The sequence below is a fragment of the Myotis nattereri genome, assembly GCF_964212035.1.
Source record: "Myotis nattereri genome assembly, chromosome: 5".
In the NCBI taxonomy this organism is placed as follows: Eukaryota; Metazoa; Chordata; class Mammalia; order Chiroptera; family Vespertilionidae; genus Myotis; species Myotis nattereri.
The window spans coordinates 7,313,194-7,337,270 of record NC_138080.1 but is presented as its reverse complement, the minus strand read 5'-3'; the positions used below and the strand labels follow the sequence as shown (position 1 = coordinate 7,337,270).

Genomic DNA, 24,077 nt, shown 5'->3' with positions numbered 1-24,077 from the left:
GTACATGCAGACTACTCGCCAAAGTCCTGGCGGGGGAGGGTTCTGGACCCAGCAGGTGTTGGGCGCCACTGTTGGGGGTGTCCAGAGTAAGGAGGCTGTGTGTGCACCTAGGACTCCCCTAGCAGACTGGTGAAGATGGGATCCTTTTGCAAAAGAAGGATGTATCACTGCCTAAAATAAAACACACCATTTCAGAAAAACAGATCCAGTTATCAAAAGCTTTGTCTATTGTAGGATATGACTTAAGGGGTGACAGATTTCTATTACCTTGATGGGGGCGAGGATCCTGAGATGCACCAAGTGTGATCATAACTTTCCAGACTGCATACCTCCAGTGTGCCCAGCTGACTATATCTCACTTGCACCCCGTTAAGGCCAGGAAACATGGAAGTGCTGTGCAGTAGGGGACACAGGGTGCATCTGTTATGGATGTCAGCCTGAGTTATTAGCACTGGAGGTGACAAAGCCAGCTGACAACCTCATAATTTCAGCTGAATGGGGAGCAAAAATAATATTGCATAGTTCTTGCAACAGCCATGATGTGACATGAACATGTCTGATGTTTCTGCTGCTGGCACAATCATAGGTCCTGTGCACACAGTGTTAGGGAATATTGCCTACATTCCAAATGGAAGGAAATGCTCAATGTCAGTCAGAGTCTTCCTAAGAGCAAAGAGCTGTTTTCAGCATCCCTGTATGAGCCCTGCTGGGTAGGACATCCCATACTTGCCTCACCTGCTGCCCACCAGGTATGGGGGGAGCCTGAGAACTATGCAGAAAACATCCTTGCCCTGTGGAGTTAGCCTTCCAGGGACAGCCACAGTACCTGGGAAATTCCAGTGGAGCTGCCCACCCTAAACAGCGTCGCAGGAGAGGGGGCAGGACCCTCAGGGAATGGTCTTGGCCTGTCTCGGGGATGGAAAGGAGCTCCATAAGCTGGTCCAGGGCCAAGGGATCATAAAAGAGATGCAGGGAGGAAGAAGCTGGCATGACATGGGGAAACTGAGGCAGGTGCATGACTACAACAGGAGTCAAGGCCTGGCGGGCTCCAGACTCCAGGTTAGGCCAAGAAGCAGGACTACCTAGGGTGGGGTGGGAATTTGGTGTGGGTATGGGGGCTCTGCAGGCCCCCTCACGGGATCTGTGCTTCAGAACAGCTGTAATAATTCCTTCAGCTTTCATCAGGAGGGGCATGCAGGAGAGCCGGCTTTGAGAATGGGCCTGGAAGAGAATAAGGGAGCAGGGCCCAGCAGACAGAAGGGCAGGAGCCTCTCCACACCCACTCCTGTCTGGACAGAAACCAGTCTCAGAGTCCTCTCTGGGCTCAAGGGGCCCATAGAGGCCAGCCCAATGGAGCCAGGAGCATGTGGCAGAGCACAGGGAGCCAGAGAGCCTTCTTTTCCCCCACCAAGCAGGGACCCTTTCAGGAGGATAACATTGTCAACTAGGTGCTGAATGTTGAGTATATTGACTAGATAGTGAGCTCCCTGTCGCTGGGGAGATAACATTGCAGCCTGTAAAAACACTGAAGCTTTAGTGTCCTGAGAGGCTGGGGGTGTGGAGGGGAGCAGAGGAAGAGCAAAGGTGTGTCAACAGGCATGCTGAGGGCAGAGTGAGTTCCAGAGGCTCAACCCTAGCTGTGTGACCTTGAGTGGACTTGCAACCCCTCTGAGTCATTAGCCTGTGGTGAACACTGCCCACCTCACAGGTGCTGCACACAAATGCAGAGACGCCTGCCAACTGGGGTCCTGGAGAGTATGAACATCTCCTACTCCCTCTCCTTCCTGTCCCTTTGCTCTAACTGTCCTTCCCTCCTTGCAGCCATCTTCCTTGGGGGACTTAATGTTCAGCATACCTGCATAGTAAGTTCAGGGACTCCCAGAGGGGAGGAGTTCAACCCCAGCCACCTCCCCTCCCCCATGTGGGCAGGCTGGAGTGAGGATCTGGGCACTGGAGACTTTAGCCTGACAGTGGAGGGCCTCAGGCTGGCAGCCCTCTAGTCAGCTCACCTCATCCCTTCCTGGCCAAAGTTGGGCAGGCACTCCACTCAATGAGTCTCCAGGATGTCTATCCCCAGAATGTCAGGGAAGAGGGGCTATGGTTCCCAACATAACCTCAGGAAAGCACCAGGGCCTCAGTTTCCCTAGGTAACTGCCTGGCACTTTCTGGCTCCCTGACAGATCTGCTAGTCACAGCTGGAATCCCCATACCTATATGGTCTGAAGATGCCCCTAGGACCGAATCAGGAGGAAGGTAAATTCCTTAACACAGGAAGCTATCTTGTTCTTTTTTAAACTGTGTATCTTTCATATGCTCCTTCCTGTCTATATTTCTCATAATTAAAATAATTTTAGCCCTGGCCAGTGTTGCTGAATGGTTAGAGTGCCAGTCCCGTGCACCAAAGAGTCGAAGGTTTGTTTGATTCCCGGTTAGGCGCACATATCTGGGTTACAGATTCAATTCCCAGCCCTGGTCAGGCTGTGTGGGAGGCAACTGATCAATGTTTCTATCTCACTCTCTCTCTCCTGTGTCCTCCCTCCCTTCCACTCTCTCTAAAAATTGATGGGGGAAATATCCTCCGGTGTGGACTTAAAAAGAAATATTTTTAAAGGACCTTCCTAAGGACACATGAGCCCTTGCAGACAACTGGCCATGGGTCAGCTCTCCAAGGCTGGGAGCCTACACCACCTGAAGGTTCTGTGCCCCATCTTGGAGGTATGGACCCCTGGAGGCGCTTTGCATGAACAGTCTTGGAGTATTTATGAGGTTGGGGGTCAGAGGCAAGGTCCAGAACACATAGGTGGTCAAGCTTGGGGGAGGCTGGGCTCCTGGCTCATAGGGCCAAGAGCCCGCAGCCTCGCAGGAGAGGAGGTCATCAGTGTTTGGGGCAGGAGGAATCCCTGTTGAGTATGGGCAGCCCCTAGAGCAGCGGTTCTCAACCTGTGGGTCACGACCCCTTTGGAAGTTGAACGACCCTTTCACAGGGGTCGCCTAAGACCATCGGAAAACACATATATAATTACATATTGTTTTTGTGATGAATCACTATGCTTTATGTTCAATTTGTAACAATGAAAATACATCCTGCATATCAGATATTTACATTACGACTCATAACAGTAGCAACATTACAGTTATGAAGTAGCAACAAAAATAATTTTATGGTTGGGGGTCACCACAACATGAGGAACTGTATTAAAGGGTCGCGGCATTAGGAAGGTTGAGAACTACTGCCCTAGAGGCTGTTGAGGTCCCAGCAGCTCTAGTCCAGTGAGGGGGCCCTGCCCAAGAGGAATAGGAGGGCAAGGTGGGCAGAAGGGGGACAGGAGATCCTCACCTTCCGCCAGGCCAGGAACACAGGCAGGCCCCTGGGCCAGGGCCCAGGTGATGGCTGTTTTGCACCCTCCACAACACCAGGGCCCAAGGCTGAAGAGACCCCCAGCAATCTCCTCAGGTTTCTTAATTGGGGGAACCCTTGTGGCAGCAGGAGGGTGGGGGGAAGAGGAGCCCAGGTAGTAAGTGGGGGGAGGGGGAGACTATGATGGGTGGGATGCCAGAGTAAGGTTCCCAATGGGGCCACAGCCAGGCCCTGAGTCTGGAGAAAACAGGACCATGATGCTTCTCGCTTCCCTTCTGATCTGCCCAGGGAGGCTTCCCCGAGAAGGGGGCTACCTCTTCTTGTCACCTGGACCGTGGCTCAGCGGCCTCCCCTGGGGCAGCGCTGGCCCTGCTTGACCCCTACTACTGACAGCTGTTTTTTTGTTTGTTTGTTTTTTAAATTTCAGAGAGGAAGGGAAAGGGAGAGAAAGATAGAAACATCAATGATAAAAATCATTGATCCGCTGCCTCCTGCACGCCCCCTACTGGGGCTCGAGCCCGCAGTCGCAACCCAGGCGTGTGCCCTTGATCAAACTCCAACTTCATTCCGCAGGCCGATGCTCTCTCCACTGAGCACCTGACAGCTTTTTATTTGATCTGCGGCCAGCTCCCCACAGCAACAACTCCGCGATCAAGGGACTGCGTGGGTCGCAGTGCGTGTCTCCAGGGGGCGGCACCGGGAAACTCCCTCCTCAGGGCGGCCGCCCACTGGTGCCAACGGTTTCCACAATACGGGGGCAAGGGCAGCCCGTTCGCGGGGACCCCCTGGCCGGGGAAGGGGTCTGACATCCTGGCTGCTGTCTTTCCGGGACCCCAGGATTTGCTCGAGCCTCAGTACTCGTAACCACGAAATATGTTTTTAGTTTCCCCACGCCACCTTCCCGGGAGACCGGCAGTCCAGGCTCAGACGGACTTCGTCCCGGGGGTACGCATGCGCAGAGGTGGGACGCGCACGCACAGACTGCCCCCACACAGCACTCCCACTCCTGGAATCTGCGCATGCGCAGCGCGGCGGGGCGTGGGCGGGGCGTGGGCGGGGCTCTGGTGGCCTGCCCCATTCCCCAGCGTCCACCGCGGCAGCAGGCACTGACGTGGCTGCCGTCAGCGCCGCCATCTTGTGGGAGCGAAACCAACGCCTGGCTCGGAGTAGCAGCAGCACCGCGGCTGCCGAGGGTGAGGCAGGGGCCGTGGGCCAGCGGGAACTGCGGCCGGGGGCTGGCCTAGGCCGCGCGAGTCCCTGCCTACTGCGACTGGAGCGGCGGGGCAGGGAGGGCCGACGCCGGTCCGGGGACCGCGGTGAGGGCAGAGGCGAGGCGAGGCTGGGCCGGGGACCATGGTGGGGACCGAGGCTGAAGCGAGGTGAGGCAGGGCTCGGGGCCGCGGTGAGGGCCCAGTCTGAAGCGAAGCGAGGCCGGGCTGGGGACCGAGGCGAAGCCAGACGGTAAGGGTCGAGGCCCGGCTGGGGCCGGGGTCGAGGCCAAGCTTGGGACCGAGGCGTGGTGGGGCGGGCGCGTAGGGCTAGGCTGGAAGTCTAGTTGAGGCCGGGAAGGGGTTGGGTCCGGGGCCAGTCACTCGCTGAGTGTCAAGGCGAGGTCGAGTTGAGGTCTGGCGGGGGGTCAGTCTCCGGCTTAGACCCCACACAGCCCCGAGCCTCCCAGAGCCGCCGGGGCTGGCGCCCGGAAGTCGGGCCAGGCCGTGGGCTCCCCTGGAAGCCCCGTTTCCTGCTCCGCCTCCCGCCTCGGGGTTTAGAGGACCAGGAAACTGAGGCCTCAGTCCCGGGACGCAGCCAAGGTCACGCGATGACCAGGGTTTGAGCCCAGTTCCTGTTTGCTTCGAGGACGGGACGGGCTGGGTGGAGTGGGGTGGGGCCGGGGTTCCTGGGCCCTGCTGTGGGGCGAGGCCCTAGGCCTGGGGTCTGAATGAGAACGCCTGTGCAGGGTCCTTCATCAGAGCTTGCTGCAACGCCGAGCTTGTTTCTTGGGCCCCGTTGGCAGAGTTTAGAACACTTTTCCGAGCTGGTGAATCTTTGACCTACCCGTAGAAGGATGGCCTCCCTAACAGAATGCCTTAACACTTTCTTGTTGCACAATCCAGGTGGTTATGGTCAGTAAAATTGTAGCTGTGTTAATAAGGCTTGGCAATTAATTACGGAGTACTTAAAATATTAGCTAGTCAGCGCAGATGGCACTTCTTAGCTAGATGGCACTCTCCAAATTTCCTCAAAATATGAAGTTGCTGTTTTAAATGAATTGAGCGGAATTGCACAAGAAGTTATTGGCAAGAGAGGAGGGAATTCAAACGCTTTGGAGTGGTTTGGGAAGTCACTGTTGAGAGTTGTGTAGTAGGTGCCACTACTGGTGTTCCACTGGTCAGCTCTGGTTTGTTTTGTTTTTTAAATACTTTTATTGATTTCAGAGAGGAAGAAAGAGATAGGAACATCAGTGGTGAGAGAGAATCATTGATAGTCGAGCCCATAATCCAACATGTGCCCTGACTACCCCTGACCTGGAATCCAACCATGATCTGATTCATAAGTCCAACCTCAACCATTGAGCCATGCCAACTTGGGTCAGCTCTAGTTCTTGTTTCAGAACTAGTGGTCCGCACTTTATTCTGCCAGCTATTTTGCACGATGGGTCTTGCGTTTCCAGCAGTGTGTCTGAAAGAGTGAGATGCTGAAGTGCATTATGGCCCTTTGCTGGGGCAATTCCTAGTATCAACTAAGTGTGTTGTCCTCAAGAGTTTTGAGCAACTTCCATGAGTAGCCAAATCTAAGAACTTGAATGCATGGTGCTACTAGCTAGTTGGGTACAAAGTTATGAGTAATTGAGTGTGTGTATGTTAATCACAAATTTGGTCACATTTTTAGAATGTGCTATTTTCTTCTCATAAAAGTTTTCTCTCCATAATGGACAGAATGTAGCTGTGTCTCCTCACAGGTGTCACTGTCTTCAGGAATGTCTTGTCGAAAGTAAGTCCTTATCACTTGGGCATTAGGAACATGCTATTTCCCGTGAGGGCTGTCTTCAGATACAGGTATTCAGAATTGCTACTTCAAAAACACTTAAAATAGTTGGCTTGGATAATAACTGACTCACATGCTTTTTAGTTCACCACTAAGAAAGTTAGTAGAAAGCAAAAACTGGTTCTGTGCTTCTCACAGTTCTGGTTTTTAAATTGTGTGGTCTAGCTATTTGCTTTACCTCTTGCACAATTTGAAGAGGACATTCAGACCTGCTAAGCTGCCTCTACCAAGACCAAATTTTCTTGAAACTATAAGAAGGTACATTTTGATTTATCTGTAGATTTCAGTGGAATTTGATGTGGAGTATTGGTCACAGGGATGATTTGGAGCGTCAAATGGGCACAGGAATAAACCTAACCAAGGAGAAAACTCTGTGCAAGTTCATCAATAGTATGTTAATTTGGTTTGAGAGAGCTGAATCAGTTTTCTTGAGCTTTTCCAATTTTGCTTTGACATGCATTTAAATGTGCTCTTGATCACATAAGGTAAGTCTTCCTAAGGGTTGTGATAGTTTACTGAGCAAGTGTTTCAGATCCCAGCTAGGTTGGGCTTGCCAGTACCATTCATGACCGTCTCCCATTGACTTCCAACCTTTGTAGAATTAGGAGGATGAAAGGAAATAAAATGCACATCTGTCAGAGGTGGGTGGGAGAGAAACATGAATGAAAAGTTTCATTTTAGATCTTAAAATTAGAAAAGAACTTATCTCTTGTGCTCTGTCTGCACCTCTGTGGAATGGATGGTGTTAAAGATGTCCTTCCAGCATCATCTGAGGTGGTCTTTTGGAAATGATTTTGACCTACTAGTGGGGTTGGGTGTACCCTTCCTACTGGCAAGTAAAGGACACCTTGGAGAATATGTGAGTGTATGTGTGTGGGGGGTTGATTTCAGATCACATATAACATCTCAGCTCACTTCCTTCATCTTAGGTTCTGTCCTTTTATGTTAGAAACCCTTTAAAATATAGTTGCATTGCACCTGTTATGACTAGCTGTGTCACTATACTGGAAGATGTTCAGAATTCTCAAAAGGATCAGATGACCTGATTAACTTGGGGGGGGGGGGGAGGGTAACTTAACACAAAAACATCAAAGCTTAGTATTCCTAAGAAAGTACTCTGGGTGAGCACCATTGCTATCTCTCTACTTTCTTTATATGAGTTGGAAGGAATGGTGAGTCTGCCTGATGTAGGAACCTACCTCCTTGTCCTTAAAAGATCCTTTGTTCCTGTGGGGGTTTGTTTGTTGTGTGTGTGTGTGTGTGTGTGTGTGTGTGTGTGTGTGTGTGTGTGTTTGCATACAGTGGCACAAGAACTTGGCAACCTGTCATCAGCAAACAGAAAGGGAAGAGGCAGGGAAAAGAACAAATTTTACTACACACACAGCAATTGAGAGTGATTCTGTTTAAGATTCAAATGTTTTTACGCACCTCTGAGGCTACAGGGGTGACTGTTAGTATAGGGCAGTGGTCGGCAAACTGTGGCTCACAAGCCACAATGCGGCTCTTTGGCGCCTTGAGTGCGGCTCTTCCACAAAATACCACGTGCGGATGCGCACGTACAGTGTGATTAAAACTTCGTGGCCCATGCGCAGAAGTCGGTTTTCGGCCTGGGCAAGTCTATTTTGAAGAAGTGGCGTTAGAAGAAGTGGGGGGTGTCGGTCAGGGGACAGGAGACAGCACGGTGCAGGTGGGCCACAGGATACGCAGCGTGGGGGAGGTGCGCGATTCACGCACGAGTTGAGGATTTGAGAGTTGGAAGGGGTTGACCTCAGCAAATGTACCTCAATCAGATTGAGGACGTTTTTAGCAAAGGCCAGCTTAGGAGTACCCTAATTAAGTTCATAACAATGTACCTACCTATATAGTTTAAGTTTAAAAAGTTTGGCTCTCAAAAGAAATTTCAATTGTTGTACTGTTGACATTTGGCTCTGTTGACTAATGAGTTTGCCGACCACTGGTATAGGGCATAAATTAATAGGAGGCTCAGGTATGACCCATACACATTTTCAGAAGTTAATGTATATAGTGCATTTTGGAAATGTTGGTTAATGTTTAATCAAAGTTTAATAAGTAATGCTCCTCAAAGGGATGCTAGCAAGTCATAATGTAAAATACCTATCATCTTTCATTTGTGTTATATGTTAGATTGTTTTTGCTGTACCCTATCAGTTTAACTTAGGTACAAATGGCCAAGAAAGCAATTTTAAGATTTTGTCTAGACCCATTCATGAAGAGTAGGAATGAAGGCAAAGTTAGATGTGCTAGTATTTTGATAATCAGAACAAAAGATGTCTTTTAAGTTTCTTCTCTGTAGATGAGTATGCAGTTCCTAATTAACTGATTGGATCCATTAATTTATATTTAAAACACTACATCTTTTGTCAGTTTTGCTTAAAATAATTATAGCTTCTAGCATTTCTCTTCTGTCAAAGTGATAATAGTATTTTGCCAGTTTTTGGGGAGCTCAATGAAAATGTATTGAGTCACCAGTTGCGGGCACCTAAGGGCAGGTATAGGAAGCAGATTGTGCATACATCCCTGCCATTAGGCGCTCACCTTTGCCCTGAGTTGTCACAGTGTCCCCACAGCCCTGATCTCACTGGACCATCAAAGGAATGTTCAGACGGCACCACTCATGTATAGTTTTAAACCAGCATGAAATTCGTTGTTGACTTGACAGGTTTTTCCTGACAAACTAATATTTTGGGAAAGCATATTTGTAGACATGTATGATTAATAGTTTTGCTTTTTAATCCGTAAGGGCCCTGGTTAAGTGCGCTTTTACAGTTCTTCTCTACTTGATGGTGAATCCTTTGGGTGCCCAGGGAGGTACACAGTGGAGGAAGAAGGTACAGGTGTAAGGAGAATGGTGAGTTCTGGATAGTGGAGATCCTGCTGGCAGAGTGGGGTCTGGTCTCTACAATGAACAGAAAGGGAAGGCAGGCCAACAGTACACAGAAAGGGGCAGATGGTAAATTTGGCCTATCAGAAGGATAGGGGATAAGCGTGGGGGATGGGGGAAGAGAGGTATGAGGGAGCAGTGGATCTGTGGGAGAAATAGGAAGCTTCTAGGCAGGGGAACAGTGAGTACAGAGTCCCTGGAGTGGTTTTGGAGACCTGCCAGAAGCAGAGTGAGGAGCCAGAGGGAAGTCTACTGGTGTGTTCCAGTGGGCCTTAGAGGGGCTAGCTCCACAGAAAGGGTGTTTGGGGAATTTGTGAGAGCAGCAAGAATGCATTCTGTGTGATTTTCATATCTTAGACCTAATTCTGTTTTATCTACAAGGACAACAATTTCCGTTTTTTGGCATGGTTTTAATAGATGTTTTGAATTTTCCAGGAAGTCAGGGAGTGGGGTTTATATTTTGTTCTTTGCAGAACCTTCCCATGAGTTGCTTTCTTTTTCTGCTTCATGGACAGTCCCCTAGTACCGGAGCTGCAGGTACTGGCTCTGGCAGTGTGCATTGTGGCAGGCTTCTGCGGTGGTTCTTTGACAACCTCCCTCAGCTGATGGTGTGGACGTGCCCAGTATTGAAGCATGTGTTTTATTCTAAGTCACTATCCTTCATTTCCCCATTACATTACAGTTGGGCAATATAATGGGTGTTTTACAATCAGAGCAGATGTTGGTTGTGTTGTCTGCTAATTTCCTTTTGTGACAGTGGAGATCGTGCTGTGAAATGCCCATTCTGACCTGTGTAAGGACCCCGAATTAGCATGTGGTGTTTCAGTCTCCTCTTACTGGTATTGAGAACACCTTGTGGAGTGGAAGCTACAGGCTGTTGAGATGCCAGAGAGGAGATGAGGTGGCTGTACCAGGGCACAGGCACATGATGATGCAGATGCATCTTTCAGAGGGAGAGGTGGAACTTGCTGGTAAAGCAGACAGATTTGGGGGAGGAACTTGCTGGTAAAGCAGACAGAGGTGGAACTTGCTGGTAAAGCAGACAGAGAGATGGAGAAAGGGATTGTAGGTATCTAAGAAACTGGGAGAAAGTTGCTCAGGTTAAAGTGAGGAAGGGTGGGCCCTTTATGTTGGAGGGTTAGAATTCGCTGGAAGATTTGTGTGTGGATGGGATGGTAGGAATGGGGTAGCTAGGATGAGGGCGGAGTCTAGCTGGGAATAGAAATATGGGCCATGTTCAGGGGCCACACTCCCCTGGAAGTAAATGGCTGAGAGAGGCAGTGTTGTGGTGTGATTGTACCAGACGCAGAGTGCAGAGGACAATGGCAGGGATCTGGGAGATTTTAAGGAGAGGCTAGTGTGAGCAGGTGTTTGAATGAGATTTCTCTTGACACTAGGGCTTCTGTTTAAAGCAGTGGTTCCCAATCATTTTTTGGCCATGCCCACCTACACATCTCTAAAATCCTGATGCCCCACTTGTGACATAAAATTCTTACTATTCAAAAAGTGAACTTGTATTCATATGGAGGAATCCTAAAAGGCCATTAACTTGGTCTAAACCAGCTTCCAAAGAACATGGCATCCATAAAAGAGAAAAATAACGAATGAAAGGACAGTTGAAGTACTGAGGAAGAAATCACTAAAAAAAATTGTTAAAAATAATCCTATATATGCTAATATGCAAATCGACAGAACTGCAGAATGACCGGTCGTTATGACGCACACTGATCACCAGGGGGCAGACAACGCAAGAGCTGCCCACTGGTGGTCAATGTGCTCCCACAGGGGGTGCGCCGCTCAGCCAGAAGCCCTGAGCTGGGCTCACAGCTGGCAAGCGCAGCAGCAGTGGTGGGAGCCTCTCCTGCCTCAGCCGTCAGACATCCCCCAAGGGCTCCGGGACTGTGAGAGGACGCAGGCCAGGCTGAGGGACATGCTGTGCGCGCCCCCCCCCCCCCAAGTGCACGAATTTCGTGCACCAGGCCTCGAGTAGCACATACATATATATAAAAAGAGGCAATATGCAAATTAGGCCAGGACGCCATAACAGTCACAACCAGCTCAGGAGGAGGGGCCTGGCAGGGGCCCAGAGCCTGAGAGAACAATAGGGCAGCCACACCTGGAGCCAAAGAGAATAACACGCAGGGGGGCCAGCCCTCAGCCCCAGCCCCACAGCTGGGTTCGATTCTGATCAAGGGCATGTACCTAGGTTGCAGGCTCCTCCCTGGCCGGGGCCCAGGTCAGGGCTCATGCAGGAGGCAACTAATCAAAGTGTGCCTCTCACAGTGATGTTTCTGTCTTTCCCTCTCTTTTCTGCGCTCTCTAAAAATCAGTGGGAAAATATCCTCATGTGAGGATTAAAGAAAAAGAAAGAAATGTCATTTCCTATGAAAGAGACATCTTGAAAATGCCTAAAGAAAGTTGTCATTTTTTCATGGTGAAGGGACTGGAGTTTGTGTTGATGAAAATACCTTGACGGCAGCTGGCAGTGGCAGCAGCAGTGGGGTGATGGGGTTGGCACCTTCCCCTGAACAGCCCGGTTGTGGGCCTAAGCCGTCAGTAGGACATCTCCTGAAGGCTCCTGGACTGTGAGAGGGGGCAGGCAGGGTTGAGGGCCCTCTCCCCCCCCCCGCCCCCCGCATGAATTTCATGCACTGGGCCTCCAGTAATAATATGAAGTGATATGAAAAAATAGCAAGTCAAGTTTCAAAACATATAACAGAGAACTGAAATGCATGAATATGTCACAATATAAATATATATGAGCCCCTACAACAGTGATGGCAAACCTATGACACGCGTGTCAGAGGTGATACGCAAACTCATTTTTTTTGGTTGATTTTTCTTTGTTAAATGGCATTTAAATATATAAATAAATATCAAAAATATAAGTCTTTGTTTTACTATGGTTGCCAATATCAAAATTTCTATATGTGACACGGCACCAGAGTTAAGTTGGGGTTTTTCAAGATGCTGACACACCGAGCTCAAAAGGTTCACCATCACTGCCCTAGAACCATAAGAAATGCAACAAATTCACTGTTAATAACTCATTCTTTAATTGCCCCCCTTAAAAATCAAATTGTCCCCTGTGGGGGGTGTGCCCCATGTTGGGAACCGCTAGTCTAATGTGTGACAGAGGTTGGAAGAAGTCCATTGAGAGGATACTGTGGCCTCTCAGGCAAGAGCAGCAGCTTTCTTGGAGGATGAGAAGGACATCCTGAGCCCTGCACCTCTGTGTGCTCTTGAGCTGGCACTGGCTGCCACTGTGGCAAGTCTGGTAGGGGACTTGTCCCAAAGATGGAGGGATCTAACCGAGACTCTCAACCCCCTGCTACACTTTCTTTTACTGATCATCTGGAAGCCTGTGCCTCAGAAAAAGAGGTGGGGCTGAAATTTTTAAAATACTGTTTTCAAAATGTTCCCTGAAGGCAAAAATCAGTTTTTGGAGATTGGCTTACCCCTCACCAAACCCCCTGTGCCAAGAAAACCTCCGGGACTGCCTGCCATTTTGAAGCTTAGAAGGGTTCTGAGGGTTCCTGGTTGCAGTTCCTCTTTTCTTCAAGGGTATGGAGAGTGGTCTTAGAGCCCCACCCTAGTGTTGGTAGAGGACCTGTGTCCGCATGGTGGGCCTGGGTGGACTCTGAGAAGGCACCAGAATAGAGTCTGCAGAGGCTTCTGCACGTTTGCAATGCTCACATGATTAAAGGAGTGGAGTGTCAGAAACAAAGGAATGTGATTTATTTCACAGTAGAAATCAGAATCCTGAATCCTCTTCTCCATGTTCTCACTATTAGAACTGAAATCCAGGACTATGTGGTGTGCCCCCCTTTCTCTCTGTTGGGTGTTGGGATGTACATGTCTGGGGTTGAAGCTGTTAGCTGCATGAGAGGGTCCCAGTGTCACTGACAAGCAGCTTTTGATGTTGTTTGACCTAGAGGCAGGTGAGGGAGGAAGAACAGACACCACTGTTGGTTGCTGCACTCTCTTTCACCACTTGTCAATTGGATCACTGAGTATTGTTGGCCTCTGTGTGCCCAGCTCTGTTCTCCTCACACAGCTTTTCCTTTTGTGAGTGTGGTGACTGTTAGCCCCGCGATGTGTAAAGGGTACACTGAAAATAAAGATGAAAAGATCTTCCTGTGGAAGATGGTAGCATTTGAGCTTGGATTCAGAGGCTGAGCAAAAGACCTGGTGGGCACAGCATGGAGAAATGGGTGTGGTGAGTGCACTGGGACTGCAGCTAGAGTTAGAACACACCCAAGGAACTTTCTGAAGCACTTCAAACTGATCCCAAACTGCTGGTCCTCTGGTTCCTACTTTATGGATCAGAAGAACTCTAGTTGACATCCAAAGAACAACTAATAACCTGCAAAATTAGTAAGGCATTAATGGTAGGACACCTTTAGGTGTCTGGGTTCTTTAGAGTTGCCCCTGCTTTGTATTTTAGACATATATTAATTTTTCTCCATTTTTAGTTTCATTTGTTTTGGGTTAACACAAAACTGTATTTTTGGTCTTTGATTTTTTTTTCTAGGAACAGGTCCTTCAGACTCAACTGCAATTGAAGTTAGAGGGTATCTGCATCCTTAATTCCAGAGTAGAAGTACTCATTAGGGTCTAGGGTCCTGGTGGCTCCACAACAGAGGACCTGGACACTGCCCCATCCCACAGGCCAGAATACTCAGTCAGCCTTAATGGCTGCGGGGGGAAGGGGACAAGAATGTAGGATTGTTCTGGAGCCCAGGGACAAATCAGAGAGAGGAAATACAGATAAGCAGGGGTCTGGCATAAGAATAGGTACACAGAGCTGTGAGAGCTGTTCCTGGCTTAGCTCCAAGCTGTGGGTCTCCTCCATCCTGGTTTCACTTTCATTTGGGCTAGCCGAGTGGTCGGCAAACTGCAGCCCCTTGAGTGTGGCTCTTCCACAAAATACCACGTGCGGGCGCGCACATACAGTGCGATTGAAACTTTGTGGCCACACTCAAGGGGCCAAAGAGCCATATGTGGCTCGCAAGCCACAGTTTGCTGACCACTGGGCTAGCCCATCTAGTAATTTGCTTCCAGCTGTAGGTTTCAGGTCATTAAGTGTGTTTGGTAAATTGTTTTGAGTATGATTATCTTCTCTCTATATATAAAAGCCTAATATGCAAAGTGTCCTCTCAGGAGTTTGACCACCCGAGAGTTCGATCGCTTGCTATGACATGCGCTGACCACCAGGGGGCAGCGCAGAATGAAGGGAGGCCCCAGCCAGCAGCCACTAGGGACCCTACCCGTGCACAAATTTCGTGCACTGGGCCTCTAATATTTAATAAGTAAAACTTTAAGACTGAGAATAAAGGGGAACTACAAACCATAAATATGCCCATCAATTAAATACTTTTGTAGGTAGTGGTAAGTAGGATTAATTGCACTTATGCTGTTCCTACATGTGCCTTATGGTTGCTGGGTGCCTGTTCACTTAGATCAGTGATGGCGAACCTTTTGAGCTCAGCATGTCAGCATTTTGAAAAACCCTAACTTAACTCTGGTGCCATGTCACATATAGAAATTTTTTGATATTTGCAACCATAGTAAAACAAAGACTTATATTTTTGATATTTATTTTAATTTTATGTATTTAAATGCCATTTAACAAAGAAAAATCAACCAAAAAATGAGTTTGCGTGTCATAGGTTTGCCATCACTGACTTAGATAGTGACAGTGGCTCCTGGGTGTTCAATTCATGTTACTGTAGACCAAGCATGTCAAACTCAAAGGCTAACACAGGCCAAATAAGCAAAATTTAAGTTTATGTGGGCCGCAAAAAAACAAAAGCTTCAATTTTCATAGAAACGTAGGTTTATTTCTATAGAGACATGCTGAATACAAAGGGCTGAAATAAATGAGTAATCATTAACATAAAATAATAGAACATTTTAATAAAATTAATATTTTTTTCTTGAACATTAACTTATCAGACACTGAATAACTGCACAAATTAATAAGTGTAATGCAAATAAACCTATTTTTCTTGTTCTTGGAAAGCGAAATATTTCCTGTTGCACACACCAAGTCAGTCCAAGACTAATGACATGGCAGTTGGCTGCTAAAATATTCGCTGCTAGTATTTGTAGAAAGAAATGGTGCACAGGGGTGTAAGGAAATGAATGCAACACAATTATAGTAATCAGTCATTAGTGAGTGTTGTCCATTAATAATCTACATATATAAAAGCCTAAGCGACCCTTACGACTGGACAACCGGACAACCTGCTGGTAGCTATGATGCACACTGACCACCAGGGGCAGACACTCAACACAGGAGCTGTCCCCTGGTGGTCAGTACGCTCCCACAGCAGTCCCTCCCCCCCAGCCCGCCCCGATTGGGACTGGGCGAGATGGCCCCATCGCCGACCAAGCCAAGGGACCCCACCCATGCACGAATTCGTGCACTGGGCCTCTAGTTATGTATAACAGGACATTGTAAAATTTTAAGTTATGAAATTTTTATTAAAATGTTTCTTACATATCATTGTAGCCGCAAAAATATTTGTTGCATGCGGCCCATGGGCCATAAGTTTGACATGCTTGCTGTAGACCAAGAGTCATACATAAATGAAACTCATTTCTAGCTGTCATTTTAAGGATTTTTACCATGAATCTTAAGCTGGCAAAGAGTGATCTAAATTGAATTTCACTGGTTGCTCCTCCTAAGAACTGGACCTCACAAGTAATGCTCTCCTTCAGGTGTGGGAGATGCTGTGCAAAGGATGTATTAGAGGCCAACCCTCGGTGTAAGAATGCTGGCCTTCCTTGGGGTGGGAGTCACAGGGGGCAAAATCTTGCATAGAGGCCAACCCTTGTGCTTGATTGGTTCCTGAAAAACATCCTGAAAGTTTTGTTGTGAAAAACAACGAAACTCCAAACTTGCCTGTAGATGCAGACCAGAATGATACAATTCTAAAATATTGTTGCATGTTCTTTTGTTTATTGAAAGTTTGGGGTTGGAAAAATGGGTGGGTCAAAAGGTACAAACTTCCAGTCTTAAGATAATTAAGTAATAGGGTGCTGACTGTAGCTAACATACTGTGTATCATACATTTGAAAGAATTCAGAGAGTAGATATTAAAAGTTCTCATCACAAGAAAAAAAATGTTGTGTGAAGTAGTGGGTGTTAACTAACAACTTTTATGGTGATCATGTCACAATATATGTACATATCAAATTATGTTGTACACCTGGAACAAATACAGTGTATATATCAATTATATTTGAAGGGGAAGAAAAAATAAAGTTCTCACAACTTCTTTAGATCCACTGAGTGTCTCAGGCTGAATGTTGTTCTGAGCCTGTTGTTGGTGCATATCTTTGTCACAGTCGTATTAGGCCTGTGAGGTATACCTTCTTATCACTAGTATTGACACAATCAGTTTTCCTCTTAACACTAATTTTTCAAAGTAATGACAAACTGTAGTATACTACTCAATTACAGAGAAACATCAAAGCTACAGAAATTGAATATTGGGCTATCTGGCAGAGTTAATGGCTTGACGCTTTATTTCGCTGGTGTATCAGAGTCCCAAGGTGATACACAAAAAAAGCAGTTTGCAGCCTGTGCATGTAGAAGATCTGCCTTTAAATTTAAATTCTGTGTCAGGGATGAATTGGACTTTTAAATGATGGATATTCTGAGTACATATGTTGAGAAAATGTTTTGTAATGTCTGTCAGTTTCTCCGGAATTTTCACTTTGTTAATTTTTCTCATACTAAAACAGACTATTTTATCCTAGTAACTTAACACCTCAATAAACGACTTTTAAAAAGGCAAAAAGAGAAAAAAATAAAAAGGAAAAAAAGCTGTCATCCAGCTGTTCATTTGAGTGGGGATTCATCCATCTTAACCCCCATTTACAGAGAAGACCAATGCAGCTCATCCCATCTGCAGCGCAAAGTGTAGTTCAGTTCTCCCTTTCTGGGTTGCTGGGTCACACTTTTTGTTTTGTTTCCCAAGCTATGCTCTGCATTGGTGGTGTCTTCTTCCTGGTGATCCCAACCATTTAGGTCATCTAGATGTTCGCTGTTAAAGAGATTCTGTTACATAAACCAGCTCTAACGGTTTCAGAAAACCTGACAGACTTTCCTTCTGCAGAGACAAGTTGCACAAGTCTGATGATTGCAAATTCTGAAGCAGAGCTACCTCTGCTTCTTTTGAAACTACTGAGGCTTGGTGGTGATGCAGAGGGCCAGGTAGAGGGCACAGGTACACGCAATTTCTCTAAAGCATTTAAAGCAGTCATTTATTGGCGTCCGATGGATGTTTTCCCCAGGGAGGCCCCATCATTTGCCTTGTTGGCCTTTAGATCTTTGCCTGTGGGAGTTGTGTTCTATTCTTGGCTTTAATGCTGGAATGCTACCCTAAAGGTCCTGTCTGCTCTCAAGAAGGGCCTCTGTTACTCTTGCATTTTCTAGATAGGTCATTTGCAGACTCACAGGTGCGGAGGAAGGGTTCTGCTGAAAAAGTGTCTTCTCTGCTACTACTACGATGAACCTGAAAATGGGTTTTGCTTGAGTGTGGGGGATTCTAGTAGAGTAAAAGATGAAATAGCACCTGGGCTGGGTGTCCCATCCCCACAAGTTGGAATCTGTGCCAAGAGGATGGCACAACTCTGGTGGCCAGTGTTGAACTTCTATGTTATAACAGATATTGTGTTAGGTCTGGACCTCTGACAAAGCAGTAAACGGTGCTGAGGGGACAGGCCAGGAAGCCACCAGGATTCCTGGGCCAGGTGCAAGGTGGGTACAGATGCTTGTAGTGGGGAGAGACAAAACGCTGTGTATCCTAGTATCTTAAGTCTTGAGACTTGGTGCTCATCCCCATCCTGGTTCTGCCACGAAGTGTGACTTTCCTCTATGAGGCTACATGACTTTGATCTGTTTAAAAACAGAGTGAAGAAGATGGGGACCATGCTGATAATCAGGACTCAGACACAGACCCCGGGGGGGGGGGGGGTGTAAAGATAGGGACTATGCATACAGAGGCCACACCCAGGTGTGGGAGTTTTACCTGGAGATGTTCCCTCTGCCCTAATGGGGTTGGGGAGGATACAGATAACCGTTTAATCCCTTGGTGAGTAGGGGTGTGTTTTGTGTTTCTTGTCAGTTTATGTGAAGGGGATACTTGAACAATAAAACAAGCATAAATAGCAGTCCTCCATCCTGCTTCTCAGGAATGGCCCTTTCATCATTTGACTGTACCTCCATATGAGTGTGTCTGTTTGGATGGTGAGGGTGGGCCCTTCATACCACAAGTTCTGGCAGTAACAGTAACTATTGTGACTAAGTAAACATTGTACACTGTTGAGCTAAGAAGTGACTGTCTTATGTTTCCTTTTGTTCATTTTTATCTTTGGATTTTTTTTTTCTATGTACCTGTCATTAGTTTTTTCCCAATTCCCCTGGAATTGCCAAGCCCCATGTTTAAACCGTGTAGGTAGTAATGGTTGGGCTGACCGCTGCTCAGGCCTGGGGCAACCTGGCATTTCTCACCTGACTTTTGCTCTCTCTGCCTTATATCTACTTCATACTTTGCCTAGTATTTGTGGTTTACAGTGCGCTTCTTTCTGATCTCTGGATACCAAGTTTAAAGTTCTTTGACCATTGGTGTTCTGGAATTTAGTCTGCTTTGAGTGAATGGGTTTGTTTCATTCTTAGTCAGATGTTGATTTTTTTTAAGGGAGCAGTTTTAGGTTCACAGCAAAATTGAAGAGAAGGTACAGAGATTTCCCCTACACACATGGTATGGGAAAGCTCTACTATGAACATCTCCCACTAGAGTAACCACCATTGCAGCATCATACATAGTAGCTTCACAGCCCTGAAAATCACCTGTGCTCCAGCAATTCATCCCTCCCTCCCACCACCAACAACCCCTGGCAGCCACTGATCTTTTTACTGCCTCCTAGTTTTTGCCTTTTCCAGAATGTCAGATAATTGGATTGTACAGTATGTGGCCTCCTCCAATTGGCTCCCTTTGCTTAGTAATACACCATGTTTCCTTCTTTTGATGGCTTGCCATAGCTAATTTCTTTGTAATGCTGAATAATATTCCATCATATGGTTGTAGCAGAGTTTATTTGTTCACCTACTAAAGGACATCTTGGTTGCTCCCAAGTTTTGGCAATTATAAATAAAGCTGCTGTAAACATTTGTGTGCAGATTTTTGTGTCGACATAAGCTTTCAACTGCTTTGAGTTAATACCAAGGAGCACAATTGCTTGTAAGAGTATGTTTCGTTTTGTAAGAACCCTTCCAACGTGGATGCACCATTTTGCATTCCCACCAGCTCCTGTTGCCGTATATCCTCAAAGTATTCTCTTCACAAAAACTGTCATAAAAAGTCTTTGACCCAGCCCTAGCCAGTTTGGTTCAGTGGAAAGGGCACATGCCTGGGTTGCAGGCTCAATCCCCAGTTTGGGGCATGCAGGAGATGGCCAATCAATGATTCTCATTGTTGATGTTTCTATCTCTCTCTCCTCCTTTCCTCTCTGAATAAATAAAAATACGTATATTTTAAGGTATTTGACTTATTTTTAAATCAGGTTGTTTGTTTTCTTACTGGGTTTTAACTAGTTTTCGTGTGTTTTGGATGACATTCCTTTATTAGGTGTGTCTTTTGCAAATGTTTTCTCTTTCTCCTAAGTATCTTGCCTGGAGTACAGGCTTTCAATTTTTTAAAAAATATATTTTTTTATTGATTTTTTTTACAGAGAGGAAGGGAGAGGGATAGAGAGTTAGAAACATCGATGAGAGAGAAACATCAATCAGCTGCCTCCTGCACACCTCCTACTGGGGATGTGCCCGCAACTAAGGTACATGCCCTTGACCGGAATCAAACCTGGACCTTTCAGTCCACAGGCCGATGCTCTAGCCACTGAGCCAAACCGGTTTGGCCAGGCTTTCAATTTTAACAAAGTCCAGCTTATCACTTATTTCTTTCCTAGATCATGTCTTTGGTATTATATCTAAAAAGTCATCAGCATGCCCAAGTAGATGTTGATCTTTCAAATTCTCCCAGTTTTCCCTTTCTTACCCATGTTTTTAATTTTAAAATGTCAAAAGCCCCCAACTGGTTCCATGGTTGAGTGTTGACCTGTGAACGAGAAGGTTACAGTTCGATTCCTGGTCAGGGCAAATGCCTAGGTTTCCAGCTGGATCCCCAGTGGTGGGGATGAGGGTGGGGGTAGGGCCGGGGGAGGGGGCAGTTCCAGGAAGCAACCAATCAATGATTCTCATCTTTGATGTTTCTCTCTCTCCCTCTTCCTTCCTCTCTGAAATCAATAAAAATATATTTTTTAAAAAGTGTCAAAAGTGCACTGAAGCTAGTTTGAAAAGAGCTCTACTGGGCATGTCTGGGACCACTGGAGCATCACATTCACGATGGGGCAGCTGACCCATTGAGTGAAATAGGAATGTGAGTTCGTGTTCATGTAGATACTTGGATAAGGAAAGGTGGTTTCTTACAGCAGAATGCTAACAGCTGTGAGGAATGACTAGATTAGAAAAGTTCCATTTGACAGTTGTCATGGCAGTTCAGCCAGGAAATGTCAAGGTACTGAAACCTGAGAGGGTGGATGTTTGATGAGCTGGGTGTGTACATTGTCACTCAGTGTTCAGGTGGAGAGAACTTAGAATAGAGAAGACCCGAGCCTTTTATCAGAGGTGACATGCGGCTTTGAGGGTCAGGACATTCCCCACACGTGGGTGCAGTGGGGCGTGCCTGTGCTAGGCCCATATGATGTCCTTCACTGGTTTCTGACCTCAGCAGTGTTTGTTCATAGTTCAAAGACTGGGAGCTGTTGGTTACTTCTGGGGGAGGCGCACCAGCATTTGAGAAAGTGACAGTTTCTTGTTTAGAACAAAAGTTGAAGAGTAACAGTGGTACAGCATGGAGAGGCCAGGCCTGGGCAGCATGAGTGCTTGGGGGCCTTCTGGGACTGAGAGCCTACACTTCCTGGCCTATAGCTTCCTGGCCCTTTCTGCCTGCTCTCTGACCTTGGGTGGTAGTTGACTGGATGATGTGACGGGAACCTGGGGTGAGTGTGGTCTAGACATGGCACAAATGTTCTCACATAAGCGTGTTGCCACACCACTTGGGCTGGGCCCCCTCCTCTCTGGAACAGGGGTGACCTCCACTGGTGGGAAAGAGCCGCCCCTGATGTGCTGCCCTGGGGCCCTTGCTGTGCCTTGAACCCAGTGCCCAGGTGTGGTCCCCATGTCCGGCCTGCTGCGGGGTGAGTGCCGAGCTCTCAGTGTGTTGGGAAAGGTTGGCTTCTGCTTTGTTCCAGGGGAGGGGAGTCTATCTCCCCATGCACTCGTCATCTTGAGCCTGGTCCATCTTTAAGGTTTGGTGGGTCAGTGGAGGAACACTATGGGGCCTTGGTTCAGTTGTTTCTGGCCCCCTTGAAAAGATTAGAGAGTAGCATTCCTTTGAAAGCCATGGATGTCAGGTGGTAAAGGTCAGCCTTGTTCATAAGATTCCCAGACTCTTCCTTCTAAGGGTAATTGGGGGGTGCGAGGGGCTTGAGTGCCCAGCAGACAGACTTTTTCTTTTCCTGTAGCTTGGGAACTGGAGTTGCTTTAGTTCCTGTCCCCTGTGTTTTCAGGAGGAAGCAGGATGTCTGTCTCTCCATTCATGGTGGGAGGGTAGATTGTCTCTGAGCTGCTCCTGTGCTAAACCCTGGGTTGCATAGAAAGAGACCCAGGGACCCCTTCCTTGTCTCTGCAGGTTTCTCTGGCCAGTGTCTCTCCCTCCAGTCTACAGCATGGGGAATATCTTTGCGAACCTCTTCAAGGGCCTTTTTGGCAAAAAAGAAATGCGCATTCTCATGGTGGGCCTGGATGCTGCAGGGAAGACCACCATCCTGTACAAACTGAAGCTGGGTGAGATCGTGACCACCATCCCCACCATAGGTGAGGAAGCCAGGCCATGGGGGGTTGGGGAGGCGGCTGGAGTGGCTGGGGATTGGCTCACACTGGGCCATGTTCCTGCAGGTTTCAACGTGGAGACTGTGGAGTATAAGAACATCAGCTTCACTGTGTGGGATGTGGGTGGCCAGGACAAGATCCGGCCTCTGTGGCGCCACTACTTCCAGAATACACAAGGTGAGGGCTGGGGGCCATGGCCTGTGGGAGAGGTTGGGTGTCCTCAGCAACTTCGTTGACACCTGCTCCTTGGCAGGTCTCATCTTTGTGGTTGACAGCAATGACCGAGAGCGTGTGAATGAGGCTCGAGAGGAGCTTATGCGGATGCTGGCGGAGGATGAGCTCAGGGATGCTGTCCTGCTCGTGTTCGCAAACAAGCAGGTACGCACTTATATGTGATTGAGCCACCCCAAGGGGCTGGGGGTATGAAGGGATCACAGGTCAGGTGGGGAGGGATCCCAGTCTTCCTGATGATCCATGGCTACCATGCCATCCTGCCCTTCCCAACAGGACCTCCCCAATGCCATGAATGCAGCTGAGATCACGGACAAGCTGGGCCTCCACTCTCTGCGCCACAGGAACTGGTACATTCAGGCTACCTGTGCCACCAGTGGGGACGGGCTCTATGAGGGACTGGACTGGCTGTCCAATCAGCTCCGGAACCAGAAGTGAACCGAACTCCTCTCTTCCCCCTCACTCCCTCCTTCACCCTTGCTTTCCTCTCATGTGGCAGATGTGCCCCTGTGGTGTGAGTGCCAGAAGCTGTCTCCATGGTTGGTCCCAGTGTGCTTCATCATGCTGTACATGTGCAGACGCAGCCTGCAACCGGGTTTTTATTTAATGTAAATAGTTCTTGTTTCCAATGAGGCAGTTTCTGGTACTCCTATGCAATATTACTCAGCTTTTTTTATTGTAAAAAAAAAAAAAAAAGAATCAACCCACTGTTTAGTACTGAGAAGGGATTTTGGGCACCCAGGGCGGGGCCTCTAGGAGTTGCTATGAGATCACCTCAACGCTCCTCCTCTGGGCTTTAAATCTGTGTTGAGATCCATTTTGGTGGTTGGTTTTTAACCCAAACTCAGTACATTTTTTATAATATAAATACAAGGTAAGGAGACACTTGAACACAGAGAAGGGAGAAATGTGCCTAGTGTAGGTTCTGCAGTAATGGCTTGAGTCCAGTCTGCCTGTGGTCTGTCTCCCATGTGGAGCGTGCAGTGGGCAGAACCAGCCACCATACATTCTGCATGGTCACTTACGGTCCCTGATTGGCTTTGTCTCGCTGGGTCATCTGCATCCCATAGCATTTGTGCTTGTACCTGTGCTTACACCACTGCCTATGGGGGTGGGCTGGGGGCTGCGGCCACCACTCAGGCCCCTTGGAGGGACCCCAGCCTTCCCTTCGGTCAGTGTGGGTCAGCTTAGGTGCTTTGGTGGGACCACTCTGGCCAGAACGGGAGACCCCCATGGTCCCTACACACACTCACTTGCTCCAGGCTGTCTGGATCTCACCAGTAGAAATGCAGACAGGCGACCCATCATCTTAGAGCCTAACTCCTCAAAGCCCCCGTCCACATGTGCTTTCACTCCCTCAGCCTGCAAGGGTCAGATTGACATCAAAAACAACAACCTCTACTTTTTTCTTTTGTATTTTGATAAACACTGAAGAAATTAGAGCTGTTAAAATTTATCTTGGGGAAAACCTCAGAACTGGTTTATCTGGTGTCGTGGAACCTCTTACTGCTTTCAATACACAATTAGTAATCAACTGTTTTGTATACTTGTTTTCAGTTTTCATTTCGACAAACAAG

General features: G+C 47.6%; 1 protein-coding gene across 3 annotated transcripts; it reads left to right on the top strand.

Moving 5' to 3' along the window:
* Window positions 1–4,441: 4,441 nt before the first annotated feature.
* On the top strand, window positions 4,442–24,034 carry ARF1 (ARF GTPase 1). Of its 3 annotated transcripts, none has more exons than XM_081092398.1 (5): window positions 4,442–4,551; window positions 22,070–22,254; window positions 22,336–22,446; window positions 22,523–22,647; window positions 22,777–24,034. In XM_081092398.1, the coding sequence occupies exons 2-5, from the start codon at window positions 22,107–22,109 to the stop codon at window positions 22,936–22,938; spliced, it is 546 nt and encodes a 181-aa protein (XP_080948524.1). In that variant the 5' UTR covers window positions 4,442–4,551; window positions 22,070–22,106; the 3' UTR covers window positions 22,939–24,034. The 3 variants fall into 3 exon arrangements, with proteins under 3 accessions (XP_080948524.1, XP_080948526.1, XP_080948525.1); XM_081092400.1 differs by having other exon boundaries at window positions 4,496–4,674; XM_081092399.1 differs by having other exon boundaries at window positions 4,521–4,819.
* The last annotated feature ends 43 nt before the right edge of the window (window positions 24,035–24,077 follow it).

Excerpts from the sequence above, each read along its gene's own strand:
- ARF1 (XM_081092398.1), top strand. The coding sequence starts at position 22,107 with ATGGGGAATATCTTTGCGAACCTCTTCAAGGGCCTTTTTGGCAAAAAA. Across the intron at positions 22,255-22,335 it reads GACCACCATCCCCACCATAG|GTTTCAACGTGGAGACTGTG; the intron begins GTGAGGAAGCCA and ends ATGTTCCTGCAG. Across the intron at positions 22,648-22,776 it reads TCGTGTTCGCAAACAAGCAG|GACCTCCCCAATGCCATGAA; the intron begins GTACGCACTTAT and ends CCTTCCCAACAG.